We start from the raw sequence: 21,597 nt of genomic DNA on the forward strand, positions 1-21,597 counted from the left end.
AGATACAGGTGTTGCTAATATTTTCTATAAACTTAGTTAAACTTTAAAAAATGACCTACATACAACCCATGCGACACCTTTTTTCGGTTGGAGGGGATTATTGCCACTTCAAGAGCAGCGTGTCAGGTTTCTTATGGACGAGGTAGTGACGAAGGGTGATGAATTCTGCGTAATGCAACCAATGTATGACTATTCTAGGAGTACCAAGCAAATCTGGTCATAACATTTTTTTTAATGAAATCCAATCTGAATTGAAGACCTCCTGTGTCTTTCTTAAAAGAAATAATAGGTTTACCGAAGGACACTAGCCATTGGGCACGGCAATTTCCATGAACATTCCATGGCGACCTGCAGGAACCACAGTTGTGGATTAACAGACGACCGGAGCTTGAGGCCAGCATCTTCGCTCTTTATATACTGTATGTAATATATAATACATAATCGCCTAAGCATGATAGGGGCTGGCACTTGGCAGAGCCGCCAGGCTGACGATGCGTGCATGATCCTGCATTTTGTATAACATAATATGCTGTTGCTATATATATGACTCCATGGATGTTATTTGTTGCGCCACCGAAGAAAACGACTCAGCAAGAAGCAGCTCATCGAGTACTCGACTCCACCTGCAACTGCAATCCACTAGTCGTGCAACCTCCGAGATCGAGAATGCAGCAGTCACCGGTGCAAGTGGTGTCGAGGCGCACCGTGAAGCCGCCGCCTCGGCCACGCGAGCGCATCCCGCTCACCACCTGGGACCTCTCGTTGCTCTCCGCCGACTACATCCAGAAGGGCCTGCTCTTCGCGCCGCCGCCCTGCTTCTCCACCTTCACCCACCTCGTCGACCACCTCCAGGCCGCCCTCGCCGATGCGATCGCCACCTACTACCCCGTCGCCGGCCGCCTCGCCATCGACCAGCACCATGACGACGAGGGCCACGTCGTCGGCTGCTCCGTCTCCGTCGACTGCGCCGGTCAGGGCGTCGAGGTCCTCGAGGCTGTCGCGGACGGCGTCGCGGTCGCCGACGTCGTCCCTCCCGACGCCGATGTCCCGAGCGTCGTCCGATCCTTCTTCCCGCTCAACGAGGCCGTCAACTACGACGGCCACGAGCGCCCGCTCTTCGTCGTCCAGGTCACCGAGCTCGCCGACGGCGTCTTCGTCGGGTTCGTGTACAACCACGCGCTCTCCGACGGCACGGCCTTCTGGAACTTCATCAACGCGTGGGCGGAGATCGCGCGGGTCAGGCTGTTGCCGTCCCCGGGCGGCCCCCGCGTGCTCGCGTCCCGCACGCCGCCCCTTTTCGAGCGCTGGTCGCCCGACGGTACTGGCGCGGCGGCGGCGCCGGTCGTGCTCCCTTACGCCGACCTGGAGGGGCATATCGCGAGGCCGACGATGCCGCCGCCGCCGCAGAGGGACCGGATGCTGCACTTCTCGGCGGAGTCTCTGGCGGCGCTCAAGGAGCGTGCACGGCAAGAGCTCCTGGCAGCCGGGGACACGGCCGGGGCGGCCGCCGTGACAAGTTTCCAGGCGCTGAGCTCGCTGCTATGGAGGTGCTTCGTCCGCGCGCGGCGCACAGCGCCCGAGCAGGAGGTGGTGTTCCGCGCGTCTGCCAACAACCGCGGGCGGCTCCGGCCGCCGCTGCCGGCGGAGTACTTCGGGAACGCCATCAACGCCGTCTCGACGGAGGCGGTGCGCGCGTCGGAGCTGCTGACGCGCGGGCACGGGTGGGCGGCGGCCGCTGTGGGACGCGCGGTGGCGGCGCACACGGACGCGGGCATCCGAGCGCTAGCGGCAGCCTGGGCGGCGAAGCCGGGGCTGTCGGCGTTCAGGCTGTTCGACCCGAACGCAATGTTTATCAGCAGCTCGCCCCGGTTCGACATGTACGGCTGCGACTTCGGGTGGGGGGAGGCGCTGGCGGTGCGGGGCGGCAAGGCCAACAAGTACGACGGGAAGGTGTCGTTGTTCCCGGGGCGGGAGGGCGGAGGCAGCATCGACGCGGAGGTGGTGCTGACGCCGGAGCACATGGTAGCGCTGGAGCAGGACGACGAGTTCTGGGCTGCCGTGTCGCCGGACGTGCAGCCGGCGAGGAAATCTTGAAGCTTTTACTGCCGCTGCTACTACAGTACGGCAGCAGGGTTATATGGGAATGTCTGTGATTATCTTTTCTTGTGTTATTTATTCAATCATCGTCACGTTCGCTTGTCTTATAAATACTACTATTTTGATGAATAAATAGTATTTTTCTGTCACGTCAAATCAGCAAAGCGAACAGGCCTAGCCTTTGGACTTTGAGGTACTTTTAGCCAGCAAAGCGAATAGCAGCCTGTTCATTTGGCTGTGGCTTGTCGTAAATGATCATAAATTTTTAGCCGAAACAGTACTTTTCTTTCAAAAAAAACCAGCCAGCAGTTCACGAACCAGCAACGATACAAACTTCCTGGTCCTAGGCTGCACCCTGCATAACTTTCGCAATGATACGTGGCGTGCCAAACACCCAGACAGGTCTGATGGGGGACCGGACATGCATTCTGTTGTAAGGCATGCAGTACATGGTACTAATGTACTATGTACTAGACTCGTAGATTTCGTTGCACACTTGCACCGAACTTTCGTCAGTAATGTACTATGTACTAATGTACTATGTCCAGGCACTGATACTTTCGTCAGTAAGGTAGCACCGTATACACAAGGCAATCTCCCAAATACTAACAAAAGGTCAAAAGCTGCTCTAGACAAGGAATAGGAGTAGGATGTGAAGTTCTTATATTAGAATAAAATGGGCTATCATCAATGCACAGGCCTCCAATAATAACATGTTTTAAGTTGCATGCGCTGACCAATCAACTCGAAAAGTTGAAAAGCAGTATGCACCATGCAATGAACGCCAGAAAAAGCTTTCCTAACTGCATTTCCAATTCCACCTTGGTTTATCTACCAAGTATCCCTATTCTTTAACACCGATGCCTACTTTTCATCCCAAAACAACATATGGGCGAACCAGACAAACACGAAAAAGGGCTACAGGGCTACCTATACAAACTCCTGTGGCCTGCGACTGCGATCAAGAAACCAGATATACAAAATTTTACACAGCGGAGAGGTTTTCGGGCGATTAGGATCTTCCTGCTCGTTGCTGCTTCATGCTCGCTCTCCGGGCTACATCCCAGGGCTTGTGTGGCACGCCGACGCCTTGCTGCGAGGCGAAGAACGACTCGTATCCTGGGGAGTCAAAGGCAAAGCCAGTGTGCTTTGATGACTCCCGAGGGAGCATCGAGATCATGTAGCTTCTCGCTTCCTCTGGGCTTAAGTGGCTGGTCTCTGGTAGCTGCACCCTGCTGTATTCATGGGGCTCGTCCTTGTGCTGCTCCTGGATTATTTGGTAGTCGTAGGGGAATAGCCACCTTTGAATCCTGACAACAACACAGGTTCAGAGAATGGTTGACATGGTCAAGTAAAAAACTGAACTTGTCATAATTTCACAGGAATCAGGTATCTTACGATAAATATAGGAAATCACCAAACAGGGCGATGATCGGAACAAGCAAGATAGTCAGATAGAAGAAAAAGGTGCTCATTAGAACATAAATCACAAAATACACATTTTCCTGCAAAAGCAATAAATCATGTTAGGAAGCAAGAAAGCCACCACAGGAATAATAGATTATTCAGATCAGATCAGTAAACAAGTTTACCTGTCTGTCAAATGACGTCATTATTGCAGAGTATATGAAAATAAACATAAACCAGGCCACTATACTGCCCGCCACACTAATGTAATGCCACCTTGTTATAGAATTGCATGCCATGAGAAGGCGGAGATTCACAGTCACCACGACACAAGTAAAGGCCATAGTGCTAACATCCCATAGGCCAAGAATCTTGCCAGACGAACCGTGACCATGCCGACTTGCAGCTGCAGTGAAGTAGAAGAACACTATTGACTGATAGAAGGCAAAGAAACCCCACACAGCAATCACTCTCCACGTGAAGAATGAATTCCTGATTCCCTCCTTGTAAAGCTGTGGGTATTTTTTTGACAGTGACGCACTAACATCCTGAAAGGAGCCAGTTTAGTGCGATGCAGGAGACATAACTCCATAAACAAGTAAGTATAATCATACCTTATCAAACAATCCAACTATAATTACAGGTAGTGCCGTGAAAATAACATTATATAGAGACTGAAACCAGTCATCATAAAACCGCTGACCAGAAAAGCCAGTTTGGAAAGTGAACCAGAACTGAGTTAGTGTAAATGTCAGATTCTTGTAGAAGAAGTATGTGATAACCTGCAACAGAACATCTCATACTCAGTACTTGAAATATATGCAGAGTTAAAGGTGAGCAATTATAGCCATACCTTACAGAGTCTCAAGTAAGACCACCGTCCATGTACAAGAAGCAAATCAGTAAGAAAACGAAACTGTGCAATGGCAAAGTCACTAGCCATAACAGCTTGCATTCCTTCTTGGCCACTGATGCCAATCCCAACATGAGCAGCTTGAATCATACTCACATCATTAGCACCGTCACCAATGCTGAGAGTTATTTTCTGAGCACCCTTCCTAACTAAGCTTGTAACCTACATATAAATGTCAGCATTTTAAATTTTCGCATAACTCAACATAACTAGATTGTGCAATGAAACCATACAATCAATCAGAGACTATTGCCACGTTTGCTTTGAAAATGGACCTGCCAGTCCTCTCTTCCTACTGGTTTGGTTTGAGGAATGGGATGGCCTAGCCAATCAACACCTCATCCCAAGTATGCACATATCCAGTACGAACATGAGGACTGGTATCACAACAGAACCATGGTGCACCACCCTATACAAGATTAGCTGATACCTCAAACTAAAGACCCTCGATAAGGATAATGACAGCTGATAGCAGAACAATCACACATCAGAAAATGCAACTCAGAACTCAGAAGTACATGAGTGTACACAGTATGCTAAAGAGTAAAGACCAACCAAAGTAGTTAAAGCATCCATTGTATAATGTATATTGAATAGTAATATATCTAGTCTAGTAAAAGAACATTCATTCCGTTTCTGGCCTCTGTGTGTGGGTTTGTTCCCGACAAAATGCCATATTGTTAATTCTTCAGTGGGCAAGAGGAAAGTCGTACTTCAAGAAATGTTATTTACCTGTGCCTTCTGCAGCGGAGAAACTCGGCAGCATACAACTGAGTGGCAACTTAGACTCAAACCAAGAAGATCAACACGAAGAGTTGGGTCCAGTGCATACATCAGGCATCTACCATCAATAATGAGAGCCAACTTCCTTTCAGGGGTGCTAGTTAAAGAATGTTGGGCTTCCTCGTGAAAGCTTTTCAGACTCTGTTTTACTGAATCTTTAATAACACGTGCAATTTCCACAGGGTCACCCTGAAAGGACAAGTTATGTATGGCACGTGTAGGAGTAGGTATGCAAAAAAGTATATGCTACTGGTGGTAAGTCAGTTTACACCAGGCTGCAATAATATAGCTGGTTATTCTTGAACCAAGTACAAACAAATAAGAAAAATGTAGGCACGAGATACGTCCAAGATAACCATCAACAATATAGTGAGGCTTAAGCATTAAGGAAGAACAATCCACACACAACTATGAAAATATAATGAGGCTTTTTTTTCTCGAACACACCAGAGTTGTGCATCATTTCATTGAGAGCAAAAAAATAAAGTACAAAGGAGGGGGAAGAATCCCCCTCCCCAAGGGAACACTAGACCAGAGCAACTAGCCTTCCACAACTAACATGACCTGTGTGTGACTGAGACCCAAGGCCAAATAAACTAGTCTAGTACAGGCAGAGCGACAAAGAGCACCAACAAAAACTTGGGAGAAATCAACCCAAGCACTAAGGAAGAACAGTCCACACATAACTATGAAAATATAATGCATGCTACCATATAAAAAAAACCAATGGTAGCAGAAAAATATAATGCATTTCCCCCAAAACAAGCTCATAATATCCCCCAAAAGTACATACTACTGGTCACAAGTTGATCATACTAACAGGAAACAATCATACAACTGATTATGTAAGAAAATAAGTATAATAAGAAATGTAAAAGAAAACAATGTCAAAGAAATAGAGAGGCCAAAGCACCAAAGCAATAAACACCACTGTCCATATCAACTAAATAAAGAAGACTACTTTTTTATATGTATTCCACAAAAAAAGAGCATTACTGGGAGGCCTTAAAATTAAAATTTCCAGAAACACGAGTCAAAATCATGGTTAATATCCCATATGAACAGACACCCATAAATGCATAATACCACAGCAGCACAAGTAGTCAAGTACCAAATGAACTCAACAACTTATTAGTCCACTTTGCAAGAACTTTTTGCAGTTAATTTATCCCATTATTTTAATTTTAAATTTTACAGGAGAAACCTTTAGCAATAGAAATAAACCAGCTAAAAGCATTATATATGTTGGCCAAAGTGCAGTACGTGCAGCTTACCCGGTCTTCAGCCTCCCTAATAGCGTCTGTCTCTGAACTAATGATGAACTGTTTGGTGTCATTGTTTACCAAGCTGCATGCTGCGTATGTTAGATGAAAGAGAGATCAGGAAAAGAACACCCAGAATCCAAAACTGACAGAAATAATAGTTTAAGGAGAAGAACAAGCAACACAAACTAATCAAGATAGATGGAAGCTTCACCATATGCAATGTTAGTCGCTGTTTCCATCTTATCTCCAGTTAACACCCAAATTTTTATGCCAGCTGCAGAGAGAGTTTCAATGCAGGTTGGCACCCCTTCTTGCAGTTTGTCCTCTATAGCCGTGCACCCAACTAATACAAGGTCTTTTTCAATCAATTCAGCCACCTACAGGGTAAAGGAAAATTCAATCACAATGTTGCCAGCAATAGCAGAATAATTTAGCTTCAACTTGAAGGATCACCTATTCTTTATAGAATGCAGATAGTCAGTGATTTGCATGATAAAATTCACATATAAACCAATGAAAAAGGTATATTCTAAAATAGGAAATGAACAGATTAACACTCAGATATCATCACTCCCATAACAGTAACGTGTTCACCAAAATGATTTTGATATAACTACTGTGGTTTATTTTAAAATATTCTTTAGTATCTAATTGGGGTCACCATTACAGGATGTTCAAACCACTTGGCATTGGTATTGCAGCAAATGACAACAAACTAGACAAAACTGCAATAATTGCACATGGCTGCTTTCATAGGCAGCAAGTCCCATGTAGCTTTGAGATAAAAGGAATGCCCGGATAAATCTCATTAAATATACAAAGTAAGTAAGAAAACTCTAATATGTTACAGAGTGCACAATAACAAAGCGTTAATGAATGTCACAAATAAACTTTTCAGGGAAAAAATTAATAACAATGTCTAGAGCTCGAAATGTTTCATGCTACTGAGTCATGCTTCCTTCTAACAATGCATGAGGTGCACCCGCTTAAATAAGAAACCATCCAAGCAAGTGAAGATCGTGGTACTAAACAAATTATATCCAGTAGCATAAGTTCTAAAAGAAAGGACAACGGTTCAAGCGAATACATTGTCAGAATTCATGTCAAAGGTCATAGTAATAACCAAAAGATGGCAACCCATTAACCTCATCGAGCTTCTTATCACGATCTCGTAAAGATGACTTTGCTTGTACAAACTTCTCGTTCCAGCTTTCGTATTGCTCCCTGCTAAGATCCCTATAGGCAAGACAAAGTGTACGCAAGCCAGCAGAACCAAATTGCTCTAGATGCTCTCTGCTGATCTTTTTCATATCATGATTTCCATCAGCCAATCGTTCATATACGACATTATCAGCACCCTATTTACACAAAGATTATGTCAGCTAGCGCGACAAACATAAAAGAAGTTAAACCAAGGTCGTCTTCCTTGTATTACCTTGCAATAGAGAACTAATCTTCCATTTGGGAAACGACAAACCACCGATTGTCGCTTTCTCGTACTGTTAGTACAATAATAAAATATAAACAAAACAATAATTTCATCTCATTGAATTTACACTACAAAGACAACAAATGAACTCACCTGTTGAATTCCAGAACATTCAGAATTTCATATGGAACATCTTGTATACTCCCCATCCTTTCAACATGTGACTCACGAACCATAACTGTTGTGGGTGTACGCCTACATAACAAGCACAATGTGACCCTCAAAACAATACCATTCACTTATATCTGAAAATTGGTTATTCTTTTTGCAACTACAGAAATAAAGGAACAACTCCAGTAGAAACATAAACCTGAAGGATATAAATAGACCTAGTTATGGGAAATGTTCACAATGGGGAAGTGGTACAAGTATCTTACTCCAAATTTCTAATGCCACTACAACATACCACTGTTATATTATTACCTTTTTTTTGTTCGTGAGGCTATTGTTGGGTTTTATCTCTAGCCGTCATGTATTTTCATCCAGAAGGATAGGACCTGTCAGTTTTAGATGCACCTTACAGTGAAGATGGGGTATGGGAGGCTATATGCAGTTTACCATCTGATCAAGCTCCTGGGCCTGACAGGTATACTGGCAGATTTTACAAGGGTTGCTGCTCAGTAATTAAACCTGATATTATTGCAGCCTTGTTGACTTTACAGCAAGGCAATTCCCTCCGCTTACTGGTTGACTTTACAGCAAGGCAATCATGGGCGCCTTCCAAATGCAAGGTTTTCTATGGCTTGCTATTAGAAACAAGTGTTTGACGGCTGATCATTTAGCAAAACGGGGGACTGCACATCCTGATAATTGGAGACAGTGGAGCACATCCTCACAAATTGCTTTTGCTCGTCAGTTCTGACTCAATCTGTTTAGCCTTCTTGGGCTGGAGCGTACAGTGCATCAGTGCCTCGTCGACATGACAAGTGCTTGCAGACTAGTGAGAAAAGCAAGTAAAAAGATTGGAAAGGCCAAAAGATAAGGATGTAACAGTACTATCTTCTTGGCACTGGGATACTGTGGAACCACAGGAACAGTTGTGATATTGATGGAGCTTCTCCCTTCCTGAAGACAGCCTAGCACTCCTTCAAAGAGATGAGACTGTGGTGTTTGGCTTGAGCCTGAAAGCTCCAGAAGTTAATATTTGGTCGTGTTCAGGGCACATGTGGTTTTTGAGGTGTAATGTTTGCAACCTTCTCTTATCTCCTAGCTGGGTCAAGAGGGTTGTCTTGTATGGGATTCTTTCCCCTCTTTTTTCTCTCTTAATACAAAGATATGCAGCTCTCCTGCTTGTTTGAGAAAAAAGAGAACAGGCAGTAGAATCAGATCAGAGATCAGAACTGGGGGTGAGAGACAGCACAAAGGAGAACCAGAGAAGGTGAGAACAGGCAGTAGAATCAGATCAGAGATCAAAATTGGGGTTGAGAGGCAGCACAAAGGAGAACCGAAGAAGGTGACTCTGAAGCTTTCCATTCTGCTCTTTGATGCCTCTGACCAGCGGCTGTTCAGTTTCTCTTATTGCGTACCCCTGCAATGGCTTACACCTGTCCAGTTTGGTAGCACACTCCACAGGCTCATATACATGATACTAGCATACGCATACGCCAACTTGTTTGGGACTAAAGCTTTGTTCACAATGGTGCTGATGTGGAGCCAATTTTCCCAATTAGATAGCCATACGAGCAAAACATGGGTATTTTCATGTGCAGTGCATTTAAGACAGTGAGGGGTTTTTTCAGAAAATGTTGACTGTTTGGATATTACATAGAAGAATGGAAATGTCTGAGGAATCTAAGACTATTTGCAGGAATATAATCACCTATAAAAGAAGAAGCCAAAATTCTTAGCAGCAGCCACAAGTGCAGCCTCATCAGGTGAGGCAGCCTGGTAACTTATCTTTTCCGGAGTCTCCTCACCCTCTGGAAGAACTGTATGACAGATTGCAAGGCATCTAAAGAATTCCTAAAAATAACATCAGAAAAACAAAAGGTTGGTTTTCAGAACAAACTAGAATTTTATATCGTCGTATGTGAGTTAACAAGAGACGAATAAAAATGACTTTTCACGCAGAAGACTCCAAACTTACTTTAAAAAAATCTCCAAACACCTACCTTGAAAGCCTCAGGATTAGGTTCATTTCTCCACGCACCGCGCATGATTCTAGCATCATCAAAATTGAATCCTTTTTCCTGGACCGCATTGGCAGGCCTTTTACCCTATGAAAGTAAATAAAGAAATGTAAACATTGTTAGATTTGCAGACATAATGATACAATTTATTGACTTCAACAACAATAAACATTGCACCTCATCGTCATCGATTTTAATTCCAGCCCGCTCTGCTCCTCCTTTCTCAATCTCTGTGATGCCAGTTCCATACATTTCTCCACCAATCGAGCATTTAAAGAATTCCATCAGGTTTCTTGTAAGCGTTCCAGTTTTGTCAGAAAATATATATTCAACCTGAACCATAAGATGATGAGTTAGATCTAAAAAAGGGCGTACCCAGTGCAGAGAGCTCCCGCTCTGTGCGGGGTCTGGGTAAGGGTGTTAGTGGCAAGCCTTACACTCTCCTGTGCAATGCGAGGAGACCGCGACTCGAACCCAGGACCTTCCGGTCACAAGCGGTAAGACTCTACCGCTTGCACCAGGCCCGCCCTTCATGAGTTAGATCTAAAGTAAGGCGAAATGTACAAAATGTTTATATCTCATATCTACAAGCGGTAAGACTCTACCGCTTGCAGGGGCACAGGGCTTCTTTCTTCTTCTCCTCCGCCTGCCCCCTTCCTCGATGGCCATGGCGGCAGTGACCCGTCGACTAGTGGCTCGTGGGTGGCCTGCCATGGGAAGTCGGAGCTGCTAGCAGCTTTGCTTCCATGCTAGGCAACAATGACCCATGGCAGTGTGTCGTGTTTGTGCTCAACCACGTCGCGGGTGGGTTGGTTAGCCCCTCGGATGCCTCCTTTTGGCATCTCGTTGGGCTAACCTTTCTTGTACATAAATTCTTTCGTCTTAATTGAGCGGCAGAGCTCCTGCCATTGTTTCAAAAAAAATATGGACGGAAAGAAGCCAAAAGACATTTCCATATTTATGCTCAGTGGGCAACAACACTCCTCCCCCACCCCCAAACCCCTCCCTTCTCCACAAATGGTGCAAATTACCTAACTTGTGGAATGAATCATGCTAGAAAGATGTAATCTACGCCAATACAAACACAACCACATAGCATTGATCAGATAGTCCCAATTGAGTGACCAAATAGGAGTTTTCTTCAAATTGAAAACAGGATAAGGGGCAAAAAGAAGAGATTACCTGTCCAAGCTCCTCATTAAGATTAGAAGTCCGTGCCAAAGCAGGGGTGTTACTCTCAGCATGGTACATATGAAGATCGTTATTAATGAATTGTGTGCACTGTATGAATTTGATCATCTGGCAGCCAAAGGAAACATAAGCTCTGATAGTCCAAGCATAGGTTAGGTCATTCTAAATAAATAACAAGTTGAACAAAATACCTCAATGGACACATAAAGCGAAATGGGGATGATTGTTGAGTATAGAGTTATTAGAGTAAACATGGTTAAAATGGTCACCTGTGGAAGAAAGTGTTTTAGAGCCACATGTATGAATTTAGATACAACTAAAATTGTCAAAACAGTATATACCACAAATCTGTTTTTGGGATTGAACTGGTCCTCAACATGCCCACGCAATCCAAGATAATAGTATTTTTCATTAATAAACACACCACTGTTGAAAAAAAAAGGAAAATAGGCCCATCAGTACTAGTACAGATATAGCTTTAATAACCAAGAGCAAATTCTATGTAAGGTCAACTATAACTGCATAATGCTTTTATTAGATAAAATAATTTCATTTTGATGTTACAAAGGAATTTAAATTTAACAGCTAGCCTATGAGCATGTCTATGTCTCTCCCAAGTCCCAACAGGGATGATGCCACATTCCGCAACCCTGGATCAACGTCCCAATTTGAGAGTCGGGATCAAACTGGGCCGCTGTCCCGTTGCTGCAGGGTCACAAGCTCCAAATCAAAACTCCCATGTGAGAGAAGGGCTGAAGGGAGGAAAGAGGGAGCTTACAGCAGAGCTGGCCCAAGGTGGCCCAGCTCTTCGGGGCAAACGGAGTAGGCACTGCAACAAAGGTTTGAGCATAGTAGTGGTGGCTTCTGGTGACAGTGTACCGTGGGAGGAGAGAGACCAAAGGGGCAAGAAACGGCTGTTGCTTGTGCATAGCGTGCCTAGATGAGTTCGTGGAGGGTACAATAGGTCAAGAATTGGCAGCCCATCTATTTTCTTTTCTTTTATTATTTTCCCTTATATTTCTTTTTGTTCCAGCGTCATCGATCTGGATATCTTGGGGTCACGAACCGGATTTGGAATTCAAAGTGCCAAAGAGATGCCTACACTAGTGTCGATTGTAGACCTGACCGACCCAGATTTTTTGTGATTATGGTCCCTCCCATCTCTATCTGCCTCGGTTGCCAATTTACTGTAATATTTTTGTCAAGTTTAAGAACTTAAAAAATGTGAAAATATTGTTTGTTCTAAATCTAATCGTCAGTTTATGTTCTTAAAAGTCAAAATAGTTTGACTACACATATTCTAGGACAATAAATGACATTGACATTCATAAATGAAGCAGACATTTGTTTTGACATATAAAGTAGGTACGTTAAATAAAGACATAGATTGTAAAAGAACTGACCTTCCAATGGCACCAATAACACACATTATGAAGAGGGTTGCAAAAAGAGCAAGGATAAGCTTGTCTAGCTTTTTTTCCAATGTACTTCTTTTGGAGGGAACATTCATGGAATTCATCATAACCTGCAACAGTTTTCTACAGGAGTAAATTTCGAAACTTGAAGAAAATTAAAACTTCAAATTTCCACATCGAATAGATAGGGAATAGAAAGATGCCCATACTTTTGTCTCGTGCCCAGTGAATATGACAATGCCAACAATGTATTCTGTATTACGAAGGCTGCAACCCTGTAGCAAGAAGGCAATGATAAGTCAATGCTCACTCAAGCACAGAGCGAATTTAAAGTTCTCTGGTGCATGAAAAGAGTAGACTGAGGGGGCACAACCACGCAAGGCACAAATCAATCTGATGAAGCAAAGCATAGAAAGAGAAAAACGAATATTTTAAGCATTTCAAATGTTGTATTGCAGGATGGTGACTAGAAAGGAGAGCGTGACTCTTAACCACAGATCTATCCTGGACTTGAAATATCCAAATGCATGTAGCTTGTCATGGGTTCAAAGATGAACTCAAATTTCACTGAAGAACTAAAAGGATGATCTCTTAGACAAAGGCACCAAATATCAGGTATAGGTACCTTCTCTTATCACGGAAAATAAACTAAACCTAAGCACCCTCTAACAAAGACCAGAGGAGATGCTTTACCATCCCCACAAACTATGGTTATAAGTAAGGTCACTATTTTTCAATTTTAAGAGATATAGCTTTCAGTATTGGTTTTTAGTATAGTATATATTTTCAACATAAAGCATGGTACAAATCTTTTATCATGCACCTTACAAATACCTTCCCCACCATCAACTATTCATCATTCAAGCAAAACTAGGTAATACGCCAAGAGGGGGCAGATCTAACAGGCAGCACGGGGAATGGCCTGATTAAGCACGGCACGGCCCAGTGCCATCCGTGCCCGTGCGAGCACGGACAAATGGCTAGTGTCGTGCCTGGGCCACACCATCGGCTCATAGTGCCAACCCAAGCATGGCATGATTAGTAGGCGGCCCGATTAACGGGCCATCCTAAGCCATCATCATCCCCGCCCCACATATAAATTGCACCCCAAACCCTAGCCACTCACCGCACTCTCCTGCGGTGCAGTCACATGCCTGCACTCTCCTTTCCTGCCGTGTCGCACTCCACTCCAGCCCTCCCCTCCACCACCCCTCCCATACTCTTCTCTCCCCTCCAACGCAGCAACGCCAGTGCTGCTCCCCTCCCCTCCCTTCTCTGGTTCTCCCCTTCAAGACCAGTGCCGCTCCTTTCCCCTCCCTTCTCCACCCGTCCACTGTTTGTGTAGGAGTAACAGCCAAACTCGGACAAGGTGGTCAGCGCTGCTCTCCTCTGTCCTTTCTCATCTACTGCCAGTGTTGACCAGGTGAGTTGTGAGTTGTGACGGCCACCTCATGCAGCACTCAAATACTCCACCGTCAGCATGGATCTGGCTCAGTAGATGGACTTGGATTGATTTGTGTATATATGGATTTGTGCCCGTATGGATGATTGGATGTAAAGATGTTGCTGCCATTGTTAATCTCCGATCTCTGAACTTCTGATAGATTTGTGTTTGGGAGTTCGCCAGGCTCGTCGGGCCGGCACGGCACGACTAAGCCGCTGCCGTGCCATGCCTGGGCCGCCGGCGGAGCTCGTGTGCTGGCATGGCATGGCATGGCTAGCTAATCATGCCTTGCCATGCCATGCCTAAGCAGGGCCAGGCCAGGCTGTGCCATGCCACCTGTTTGGCCATCTATAAAACTAGGAAAAAGGTATAAAATTGTTAAAAGTGAGGAAAGGCTAATCTACAGAAGCTATCCCAGTTCTACAAATCATTGTTAGAAGCATTTCATGAAGGATATAGAGCAGACACTGACATGTGGCCAATCTAGGGAACTCCAAAGATGTTGCTTGTCTAGGGACAAGGAAAAAACAATAAGGCTAATCATAGAAGAAAGAAAAAGATTGGAAAACAAATCTTACCCTTAGGAGTAACTGGTTCGGTGAGAGAGGTATAGTCTGCTTGTCCATGATAAGATTGCCAGTAAACGTGTAAAGGGAATTGTTTGGTTGTTCACACTGCACTTCACCTGTAAGCCGTTTATCTAAGTTAAATATGATGAATTCCAAGGCACATAAAACAGGACAAACCAATGTGGAGTTAAGCAAAAAAGACAGCTTCCTTAACCAGAAAATAAGAGGCACAAAACCTTTGAACTCAGAAGCCTTTTCAGGAAGTACATAGTCCCAAGTCTTCTCCAAAGCCTTCCTTATTTTCAGATTTGTTTCCCCATCAAGATTTGCTGTCTGCAATTATTTTTTCATCCAAAATCAATGAATATTTTCCCCAAAGCATATTTATTAGGGCTTCAGTTTCAAATTGAGCCAATAAATGAATAAAAAGTATAAATGAATATGGACCTCTATGTAGCAGACACCATCAAGGTTTGTACTTGATAGGAAGAGCAAGTCAGCAGGGAAATAACCATCTTGCTTGATCTGCTCTAAAGAAGTGTCATCACTATTAGTTTTTTATGCCATTAAACCTCAACATTACACAACAAACAGATCAGGACTATTACTTTCAGTATGGAATATGTTGATTAACTCACAAGATACTAAATAGGCATTTAAGACATTACCCTCACAATATCTCCAACCTGCAGTCGTTTCCATGGAGTACTTTCCCAACATTTACCTTGCAATACATCGACATGTGCGTTGTTAATTGACATATCATTCTGGAAACGCTTCTGTACAAAGAGCAGAAAAGGAAAAGGAGCAACATCAGGTCTCTTAACTTAAGCATGGCAGAACAAAATTGTGAATAGCAATACTAACCCAATCCTCAAAAGCTTCCTTGATGAGAGACACCAGAAGCACAATACTTAGGGGAACAACATTAGTGACAGGATGAACTGGACTGTAAGCACAAGTGCAAAGTTAAAATTAAGGCTGGCAAAAAGCAAAGAATGACAAGTTAACTCAAAACTAGGAAGATGCACATGAGAGTGAGAGAGACCTAATAGGTGTAGTCGACAAGATTGAGATCATGAGAAAGTAAAGATTTGCAACCCGCCTGAACTGTCAAAGCAAAAGACAAATGAATTACAAAAGGTTCTTCTGGTCCAATACTGTTGCATGATTTGGTGATGATAAAACATTCAAATTTATGTTGCATTAGTGAGTGATTGGTTATTGATGAAGATGTTAGCCATAGAATCAAAGCAGGGTGGATGAAGTGGCACCATGCATCTAGTGTCTTATGTGACAAAAGGGTACCACAGAAGCTAAAAGGCAAGTTTTATAGGACGGCGATTAGACCTGCTATGTTGTATGGTGCAGAATGTTGGCCTACGAAAAGACGACATGTTCAACAGGTAAGTGTCGCGGAAATACGTATGTTGCGTTGGATTTGCGGTCAAACAAGAAGGGATCGAGTTCGGAACGATGATATACGTGATAAATTAGGGGTAGCACCAATTGAAGAAAGGTTTGTCCAACACCGGTTGAGATGGTTTGGACATGTCCAACGGAGACCTCCAGAGGCACCGGTGCGTAGTGGAATCCTAAGCCAGGATAATAACGTGAAGAGAGGCAGAGGAAGACCAAAGTTGATTTGGGTAGAGACAATAAAAGGAGACTTGAAAGGATGGAATATACCCAAAGACTTAGCATTAGATAGGAGTACTTGGAAAACAGCTATTCACATGCCTGAACCTTGATTGCTTCTGCTGGTTTCAACTCTAGCCTACCCCAACTTATTTGGGACTTAAATGTTTTGTTGTTGTTGTTGTTGTATTAGTGAGTGATTGGTTGGGCACGGGAAACATGAATGATAACACTCATATTTGAGTCAGTGATGACAACTGTCTATGATATGAAGTTTGTTTCCCCTTATCTACCAAAGCTGTGAACTAGGAAGAAGCTACCAGATATGAGAAGTCGCACAAAATGAAGCGTAAACTGCTGAAAGCACAACGTGCACTAACATAAACCAAGATAGTGTTTTCAAAAAAAAAAACATAAACCAAGATAGTACAATTTTAACAGTGCATGCATAATATGCAAAGACAACAGAATCACATTTTAAATACACTATGGCATTTGAAAACCCAGCAGACATATCATTCATCCGTTATTAAGCCAATTAAGAGATACCATGATCAGGAAAGGAACAATTCTAGGAGATCAGTTTGCAGAAAAGGCACATGAACATAGGTGTTTCATTCAATTAAGTATAAGTCCACATTTCTTGTCAAAACAAATTAGTATTTGGGGAACAGAAAAGGGGAGCAAAGCAAATTCAATAGATTGCACATATGAAAATTTGATAAGACACAAATAATCCTTTCCATTAAAAATGAAGGGAAAATTGCTATAAAAGATGCTGAATCTAAAGAACTTCCTTGATTGATAACATGCGTGATGAACAAAAATAATGTATTAATACCTGCTCAAATAATCCTTTAGGTAGGAAAGTCAGGATGTTGTACTTTGTAGTCGACACAGAATTTCCCTGAGACATACGAATAAAGCATACAAAAGAATTTTAAACGCAGAATTAACATCAGATGGCAACAGTGAAAAGGAAAAGTAATATCCTGCCAATTTACTCTGCAGAATTGACAGCTTTCGTGGAGATTGCATCATATCATAAAAGGAAAAAACAGACAAATCGTCATAGTCAAACAAATTATTCCCTCCATTCCAAATTATAAGACATTTTGGCTTTTCTAGATATGTTGATTTTACTATGTATCTAGACTGTGTATCTAGAAAAGACAAAACGTCTTACAATTTGGAATGGAGGAAGTAAAGTTTAGTGCCAACATGGGCAAAACAAAGTTTGATGTTTAGGTGTCAGCTTCGAATAACTCTATAATCAATAACCGATACAAACCAAAAATTGAAGGGGGGTTGTCATTAGTGTGATGCACCAAAGCTTGCAAATACACTTAAATATACTACAGCTGCAACATTTGTATAGGAACTAGGAAGAGAAGGGGAAGATACTACCAATAGGACCCATTCAAATACAAACTGCAATGGCAAAGGGGTGAGATCAAACAAGTTTCAGAACAACCTCATGTGTTTGCGGGCCATAGTATGAACCCCAAGATACAATTAAAGCATGAAGAGTCTTCAGGCAATCCTGTTGTGAGGGTATGGCCCCCGGTATCCACAAGACAAGACATGGACCGCACCATCAGAGATGGCCCAGCCCACAAGATCAAGGTGTGCACAGCGCCGCTCGGCATGCACCGCAAGCTATTGTATAGTACCAAATATGATACTTTCCTTGTAACCCTACCCCTCTAGAGTATATAAGGAGAGGCAAGGGGTCCCATACTCAACATCTCAATACAATACACCAAAGACACAGGGCGTAGGGTATTACGTCGATCAGACGGCCCGAACCCGTCTAAATCGCTGTCTCTGCGCCTTGTGTCACCATCCGGTTCCTGATCTCGCTCACCTCTACGACAAATCTACCATCGTGGGATACCCCTCGGTGGACTGCCGAGCATCTTTTGTCGACAGTTGGCGCGCCAGGTAGGGGTGTGCGTGCTGATCAATGGCGAGCCAGATGGACCTCAAATCAACAACGTGTTCTCGTCATCAATCTCGTGGAGATCCTTGCCGGCCCACGACGACGATTCGCCACTGGCCAACCCGGCGCTTTCAAACGTGATCCGCGGCACATGCTATCCTCTGGGTCCCAGGACTTGGTCGAGACTAGCACCAGCAAGCAGGTCGACGACATCATCGCCGGTGGCATCAACGTGTACCAGATCCGATCTAAAGCCAAGAAGCAAAATCAGAGCACAAGTCGGTCTCCAGTCTGCGGCAGCACCACAGGAATTTCCAAGTCGAGGTTTTCACGTTCAAGGCGTTATTCTCTTATTACGAGCAAACATGAAGCAAGCAGGGCCAAGGCATATATGGATATATGCATGCATCGTATATGGGTATATGCATGCAAACGTCATGGCCATGCAAGCAATCAGGAGCTACACGTACTCATGTTCATGCATATACGTTGCATATTCGTCCGTGCCTCTTGCTGACTCGTGGCGACGCTCGGCAACCTCTCGCGCCCGCGAACTACGGCATCATATCAACACGAGGCAAAAAGCAGGCAAGGACGTACGACAACATCACCATGAAGCCGACGCAAGCAAGCAAGGCCAAGTATGCATGCATATACGCGTGCCATGTAGCTCTACGTCAATTTCCAAGAGCCAAGCTTGATCAACACACAAGCCAACAACGGCGACGAGTACTCCGGCAGTGACAAAGGCAGCTCCTACTGCTCCTATACCATCGCCGATTGCGAGCTGCCCGAGTCGCCGACCACTGATATAAGTACGACGTCACCCGGACTACTTACTCTGACCACCTGCCGCGTCGCAACGATGATCGCCGTGAAGAACGGCGTCGTGACAACCGCGACCGCCTCCATGACGACAGCTCGAGCGCCTCGCAATTTCGTCAACGCCGACCAGATAACGCCACATGCCGCCGACCAGACATTATGTCTAAAGCTAAGTCACGCTTTAATATTCTTCTAAATATTCTCCGATCTCCGTATATCGCCATAATTTTTCTCCGAGCTGTTTTCTCCATGTTTCCTCCAAACGGTTTTTTCTCCGAGCTGTTTTCTCCATAATTTTCTACGCCGGGAACTCCTCGGCGCTAGTACATCGCTCTTGGTGGTCGGATCTTGGTACGTCTCATCGGTGTGCTATCAAGCTGCTCCATGCTGTTCGAATCAGGGTACTGATCTTGGGCAGCACGTCTGGGGTCTTGATATGCGCATGTCGAATGACGTCGGCAAAGCTTTCAGGCTTCTTTTTCTTTGACCCTTCTACAAGATTCATTCTTCATCTTCCAGCAAGCTCGGGGACTAAGTGGGCACACTTCACCTTGCGGTGAATGTGCGCTTTTCTCATCTCGAGGTTACGTCCGAGGACTAGTTGCCTGCTCGGCTGGTCTTCTACTTTCTGACCCTAGCACCACGTGACTACACCACCTACTGTTAGGCTCAGGAACTAACTGTGGGAGTATGGCCACCGGTATCCACAAGACAAGACATGGGCCACACCATCAGAGGTGACTCAATCCACAAGATCAAGGTATGCACGGCGTTGCTCGATGTGCACCGCAAGCTATTGTATAGTACCAAACATGATATTTTCCTTATAACCCTACTCCTCCAGAGTATATAAGGAGAGACAGGGGTCCCCTACTCGACATCTCAATACAATACACTAAAGACATAGGATATAGGGTATTACGTCGATCAGATGGCCCGAACCTGTCTAAATCGCTGTCTCTGGGCCTTGTGTCACCATCAGATTCCTGATCTCGCTCACCTCTATGACAAATCTACCATCGTAGGATACCCCTCGGTGAAGGGGAGCATCTTTTGTCGACACCTGTGGAGGTCTAAACTGCACCGGTCCCTGACAATATAGCACGGTACCACTTACCGCAATAACATATCAAACATCTGTCATTCCCATCTCCCAAAACCAACTGTATATAAGCTGCAGGCAAAATTCCAATCCAACCCAGGGCACTCGCAGCTGAGCAGCAACACAATCCTCGTGAAGCGAAATCCTAAACGCCCAGGGCGAAGGACGAGCCAGCTAGCTTATCGCGCCAGACGATCCAGCTCGAACACAACCATACGATACGAGACATCGCCGAGATCCAACCGGCGGGCCGACCAGAACAAATGTCAGGGGGTGAAGCGCTGCGTACCTTGTACCCGACAGGGGCGTTGGCCTCGCGGTCGTTGCAGTAGACGGTGCGCACGGAGGGCGCCATCGGCTGCGGCTGCCTCCGGAGGCTGGTGCCCCCGCCGCCGAGCCGCGCCGTGGACTCCCGGCGCGTGAAGCCCGAGGAGGAGGAAGCCCCACCACCCCCTGCCTGCTCACCGCCCAGCCGCGCTGTGGCCACACGCACCATCTCCTTTATCCGCGCGCTCATCCCGCCTCCTCTCCCTTCCACCACCAAATCGAAACCGCACGAGCGACGCTGAGATCTGGCGGGAGGCTGGAGGACCGACCTCCCGGTGGGCTGGGATCGAGCGCGAGATCGGGAGCGCGAATCGGGCCGGATTCGCGAGGCTTTGCGTAGATTTTAGCGCGGGGGCTGGGGAGGAGGAGGGGATCGGTGCTCGAATCTGGTCACGCGTCGGTCGCGGATGGTGGTGGTGCTCCTGGGCGCGTGGGCGTCAGCTTTCTTTCGCGTGGGCGTGGTGGCTCTCCTTTCCTTCCTTCGCCGGGAGAGGAGACGTTGGAAGAAACGCCCGCAGAGGAGGTGAGGAAGTGGATGATTTTTGTGAGATGCACCCTGCCTGGCCTAACCTCAAAATACGGGTTTCAGGACTGCGTTTTTGAAAGATTTCCCTTTTCCCCGTAGAATACTGCGTTTCGAAAGTTAGTTGAATTTTCTCTGCCTTTTACTTCTCTCCATTTCCATATGAGTATTCTTTCTTTTGCTTGACACCGACACTGGAATCAATAGTTTTTGAAAATATACTCGCTTGCATAACTTTTTGCGTCAAAAAAGAATATAATTATAGTTTTGACAGAAGTCAAACAATCTTAAATTTAACTAAATTTATATAAAACAGTTATCAACATTTGTAACCGAAAATATACATGTTTCGAAAATATATTCTATAATGAATTTGATCTTACTTACTTGCTATAATAACTATTGATATTTTTTATAAAACTTAGTCAAACTTAATAGTTTGATTTAGGACAATATTAGATTTTCATCCTTTGTTTTGGGATATAGGTAATATATCTCAAGCAAATTAATTTGACATTTACCCCAGGCATGATTATAT

At 44.7% G+C, this 21,597-nt stretch overlaps 2 protein-coding genes across 4 annotated transcripts; one reads left to right on the forward strand and one right to left on the reverse strand.

Moving 5' to 3' along the window:
* The first annotated feature begins 573 nt into the window (after nucleotides 1–573).
* Nucleotides 574–2,172, forward strand: LOC136526077 (uncharacterized acetyltransferase At3g50280-like). The gene has a single exon (XM_066518855.1). It carries the CDS (start codon nucleotides 667–669, stop codon nucleotides 2,092–2,094), a length of 1,428 nt encoding a protein of 475 aa, XP_066374952.1. The 5' UTR covers nucleotides 574–666; the 3' UTR covers nucleotides 2,095–2,172.
* A 571-nt stretch (nucleotides 2,173–2,743) lies between these two features.
* LOC136526058 (phospholipid-transporting ATPase 3-like) lies at nucleotides 2,744–21,055 on the reverse strand. Of its 3 annotated transcripts, none has more exons than XM_066518845.1 (27): nucleotides 20,499–21,055; nucleotides 17,182–17,247; nucleotides 15,751–15,812; nucleotides 15,570–15,651; nucleotides 15,371–15,481; nucleotides 15,150–15,227; nucleotides 14,939–15,035; nucleotides 14,712–14,818; nucleotides 12,899–12,964; nucleotides 12,678–12,799; nucleotides 11,616–11,700; nucleotides 11,466–11,543; nucleotides 11,266–11,382; nucleotides 10,261–10,416; nucleotides 10,066–10,170; nucleotides 9,774–9,916; nucleotides 8,048–8,149; nucleotides 7,901–7,964; nucleotides 7,611–7,823; nucleotides 6,677–6,842; nucleotides 6,475–6,554; nucleotides 5,150–5,389; nucleotides 4,358–4,579; nucleotides 4,119–4,286; nucleotides 3,690–4,052; nucleotides 3,496–3,602; nucleotides 2,744–3,407 (listed from the first exon to the last, which is right to left on the reverse strand). In XM_066518845.1, the coding sequence occupies exons 1-27, from the start codon at nucleotides 20,724–20,726 to the stop codon at nucleotides 3,110–3,112; spliced, it is 3,726 nt and encodes a 1,241-aa protein (XP_066374942.1). In that variant the 5' UTR covers nucleotides 20,727–21,055; the 3' UTR covers nucleotides 2,744–3,109. The 3 variants fall into 3 exon arrangements, with proteins under 3 accessions (XP_066374942.1, XP_066374945.1, XP_066374948.1); XM_066518848.1 differs by having other exon boundaries at nucleotides 15,751–15,807; nucleotides 20,499–20,569; XM_066518851.1 differs by lacking the exon at nucleotides 15,751–15,812 and having other exon boundaries at nucleotides 20,499–20,559.
* Between the last annotated feature and the right edge of the window lie 542 nt (nucleotides 21,056–21,597).

This window comes from Miscanthus floridulus, chromosome 2 (genome assembly GCF_019320115.1).
Source record: "Miscanthus floridulus cultivar M001 chromosome 2, ASM1932011v1, whole genome shotgun sequence".
In the NCBI taxonomy this organism is placed as follows: Eukaryota; Viridiplantae; Streptophyta; class Magnoliopsida; order Poales; family Poaceae; genus Miscanthus; species Miscanthus floridulus.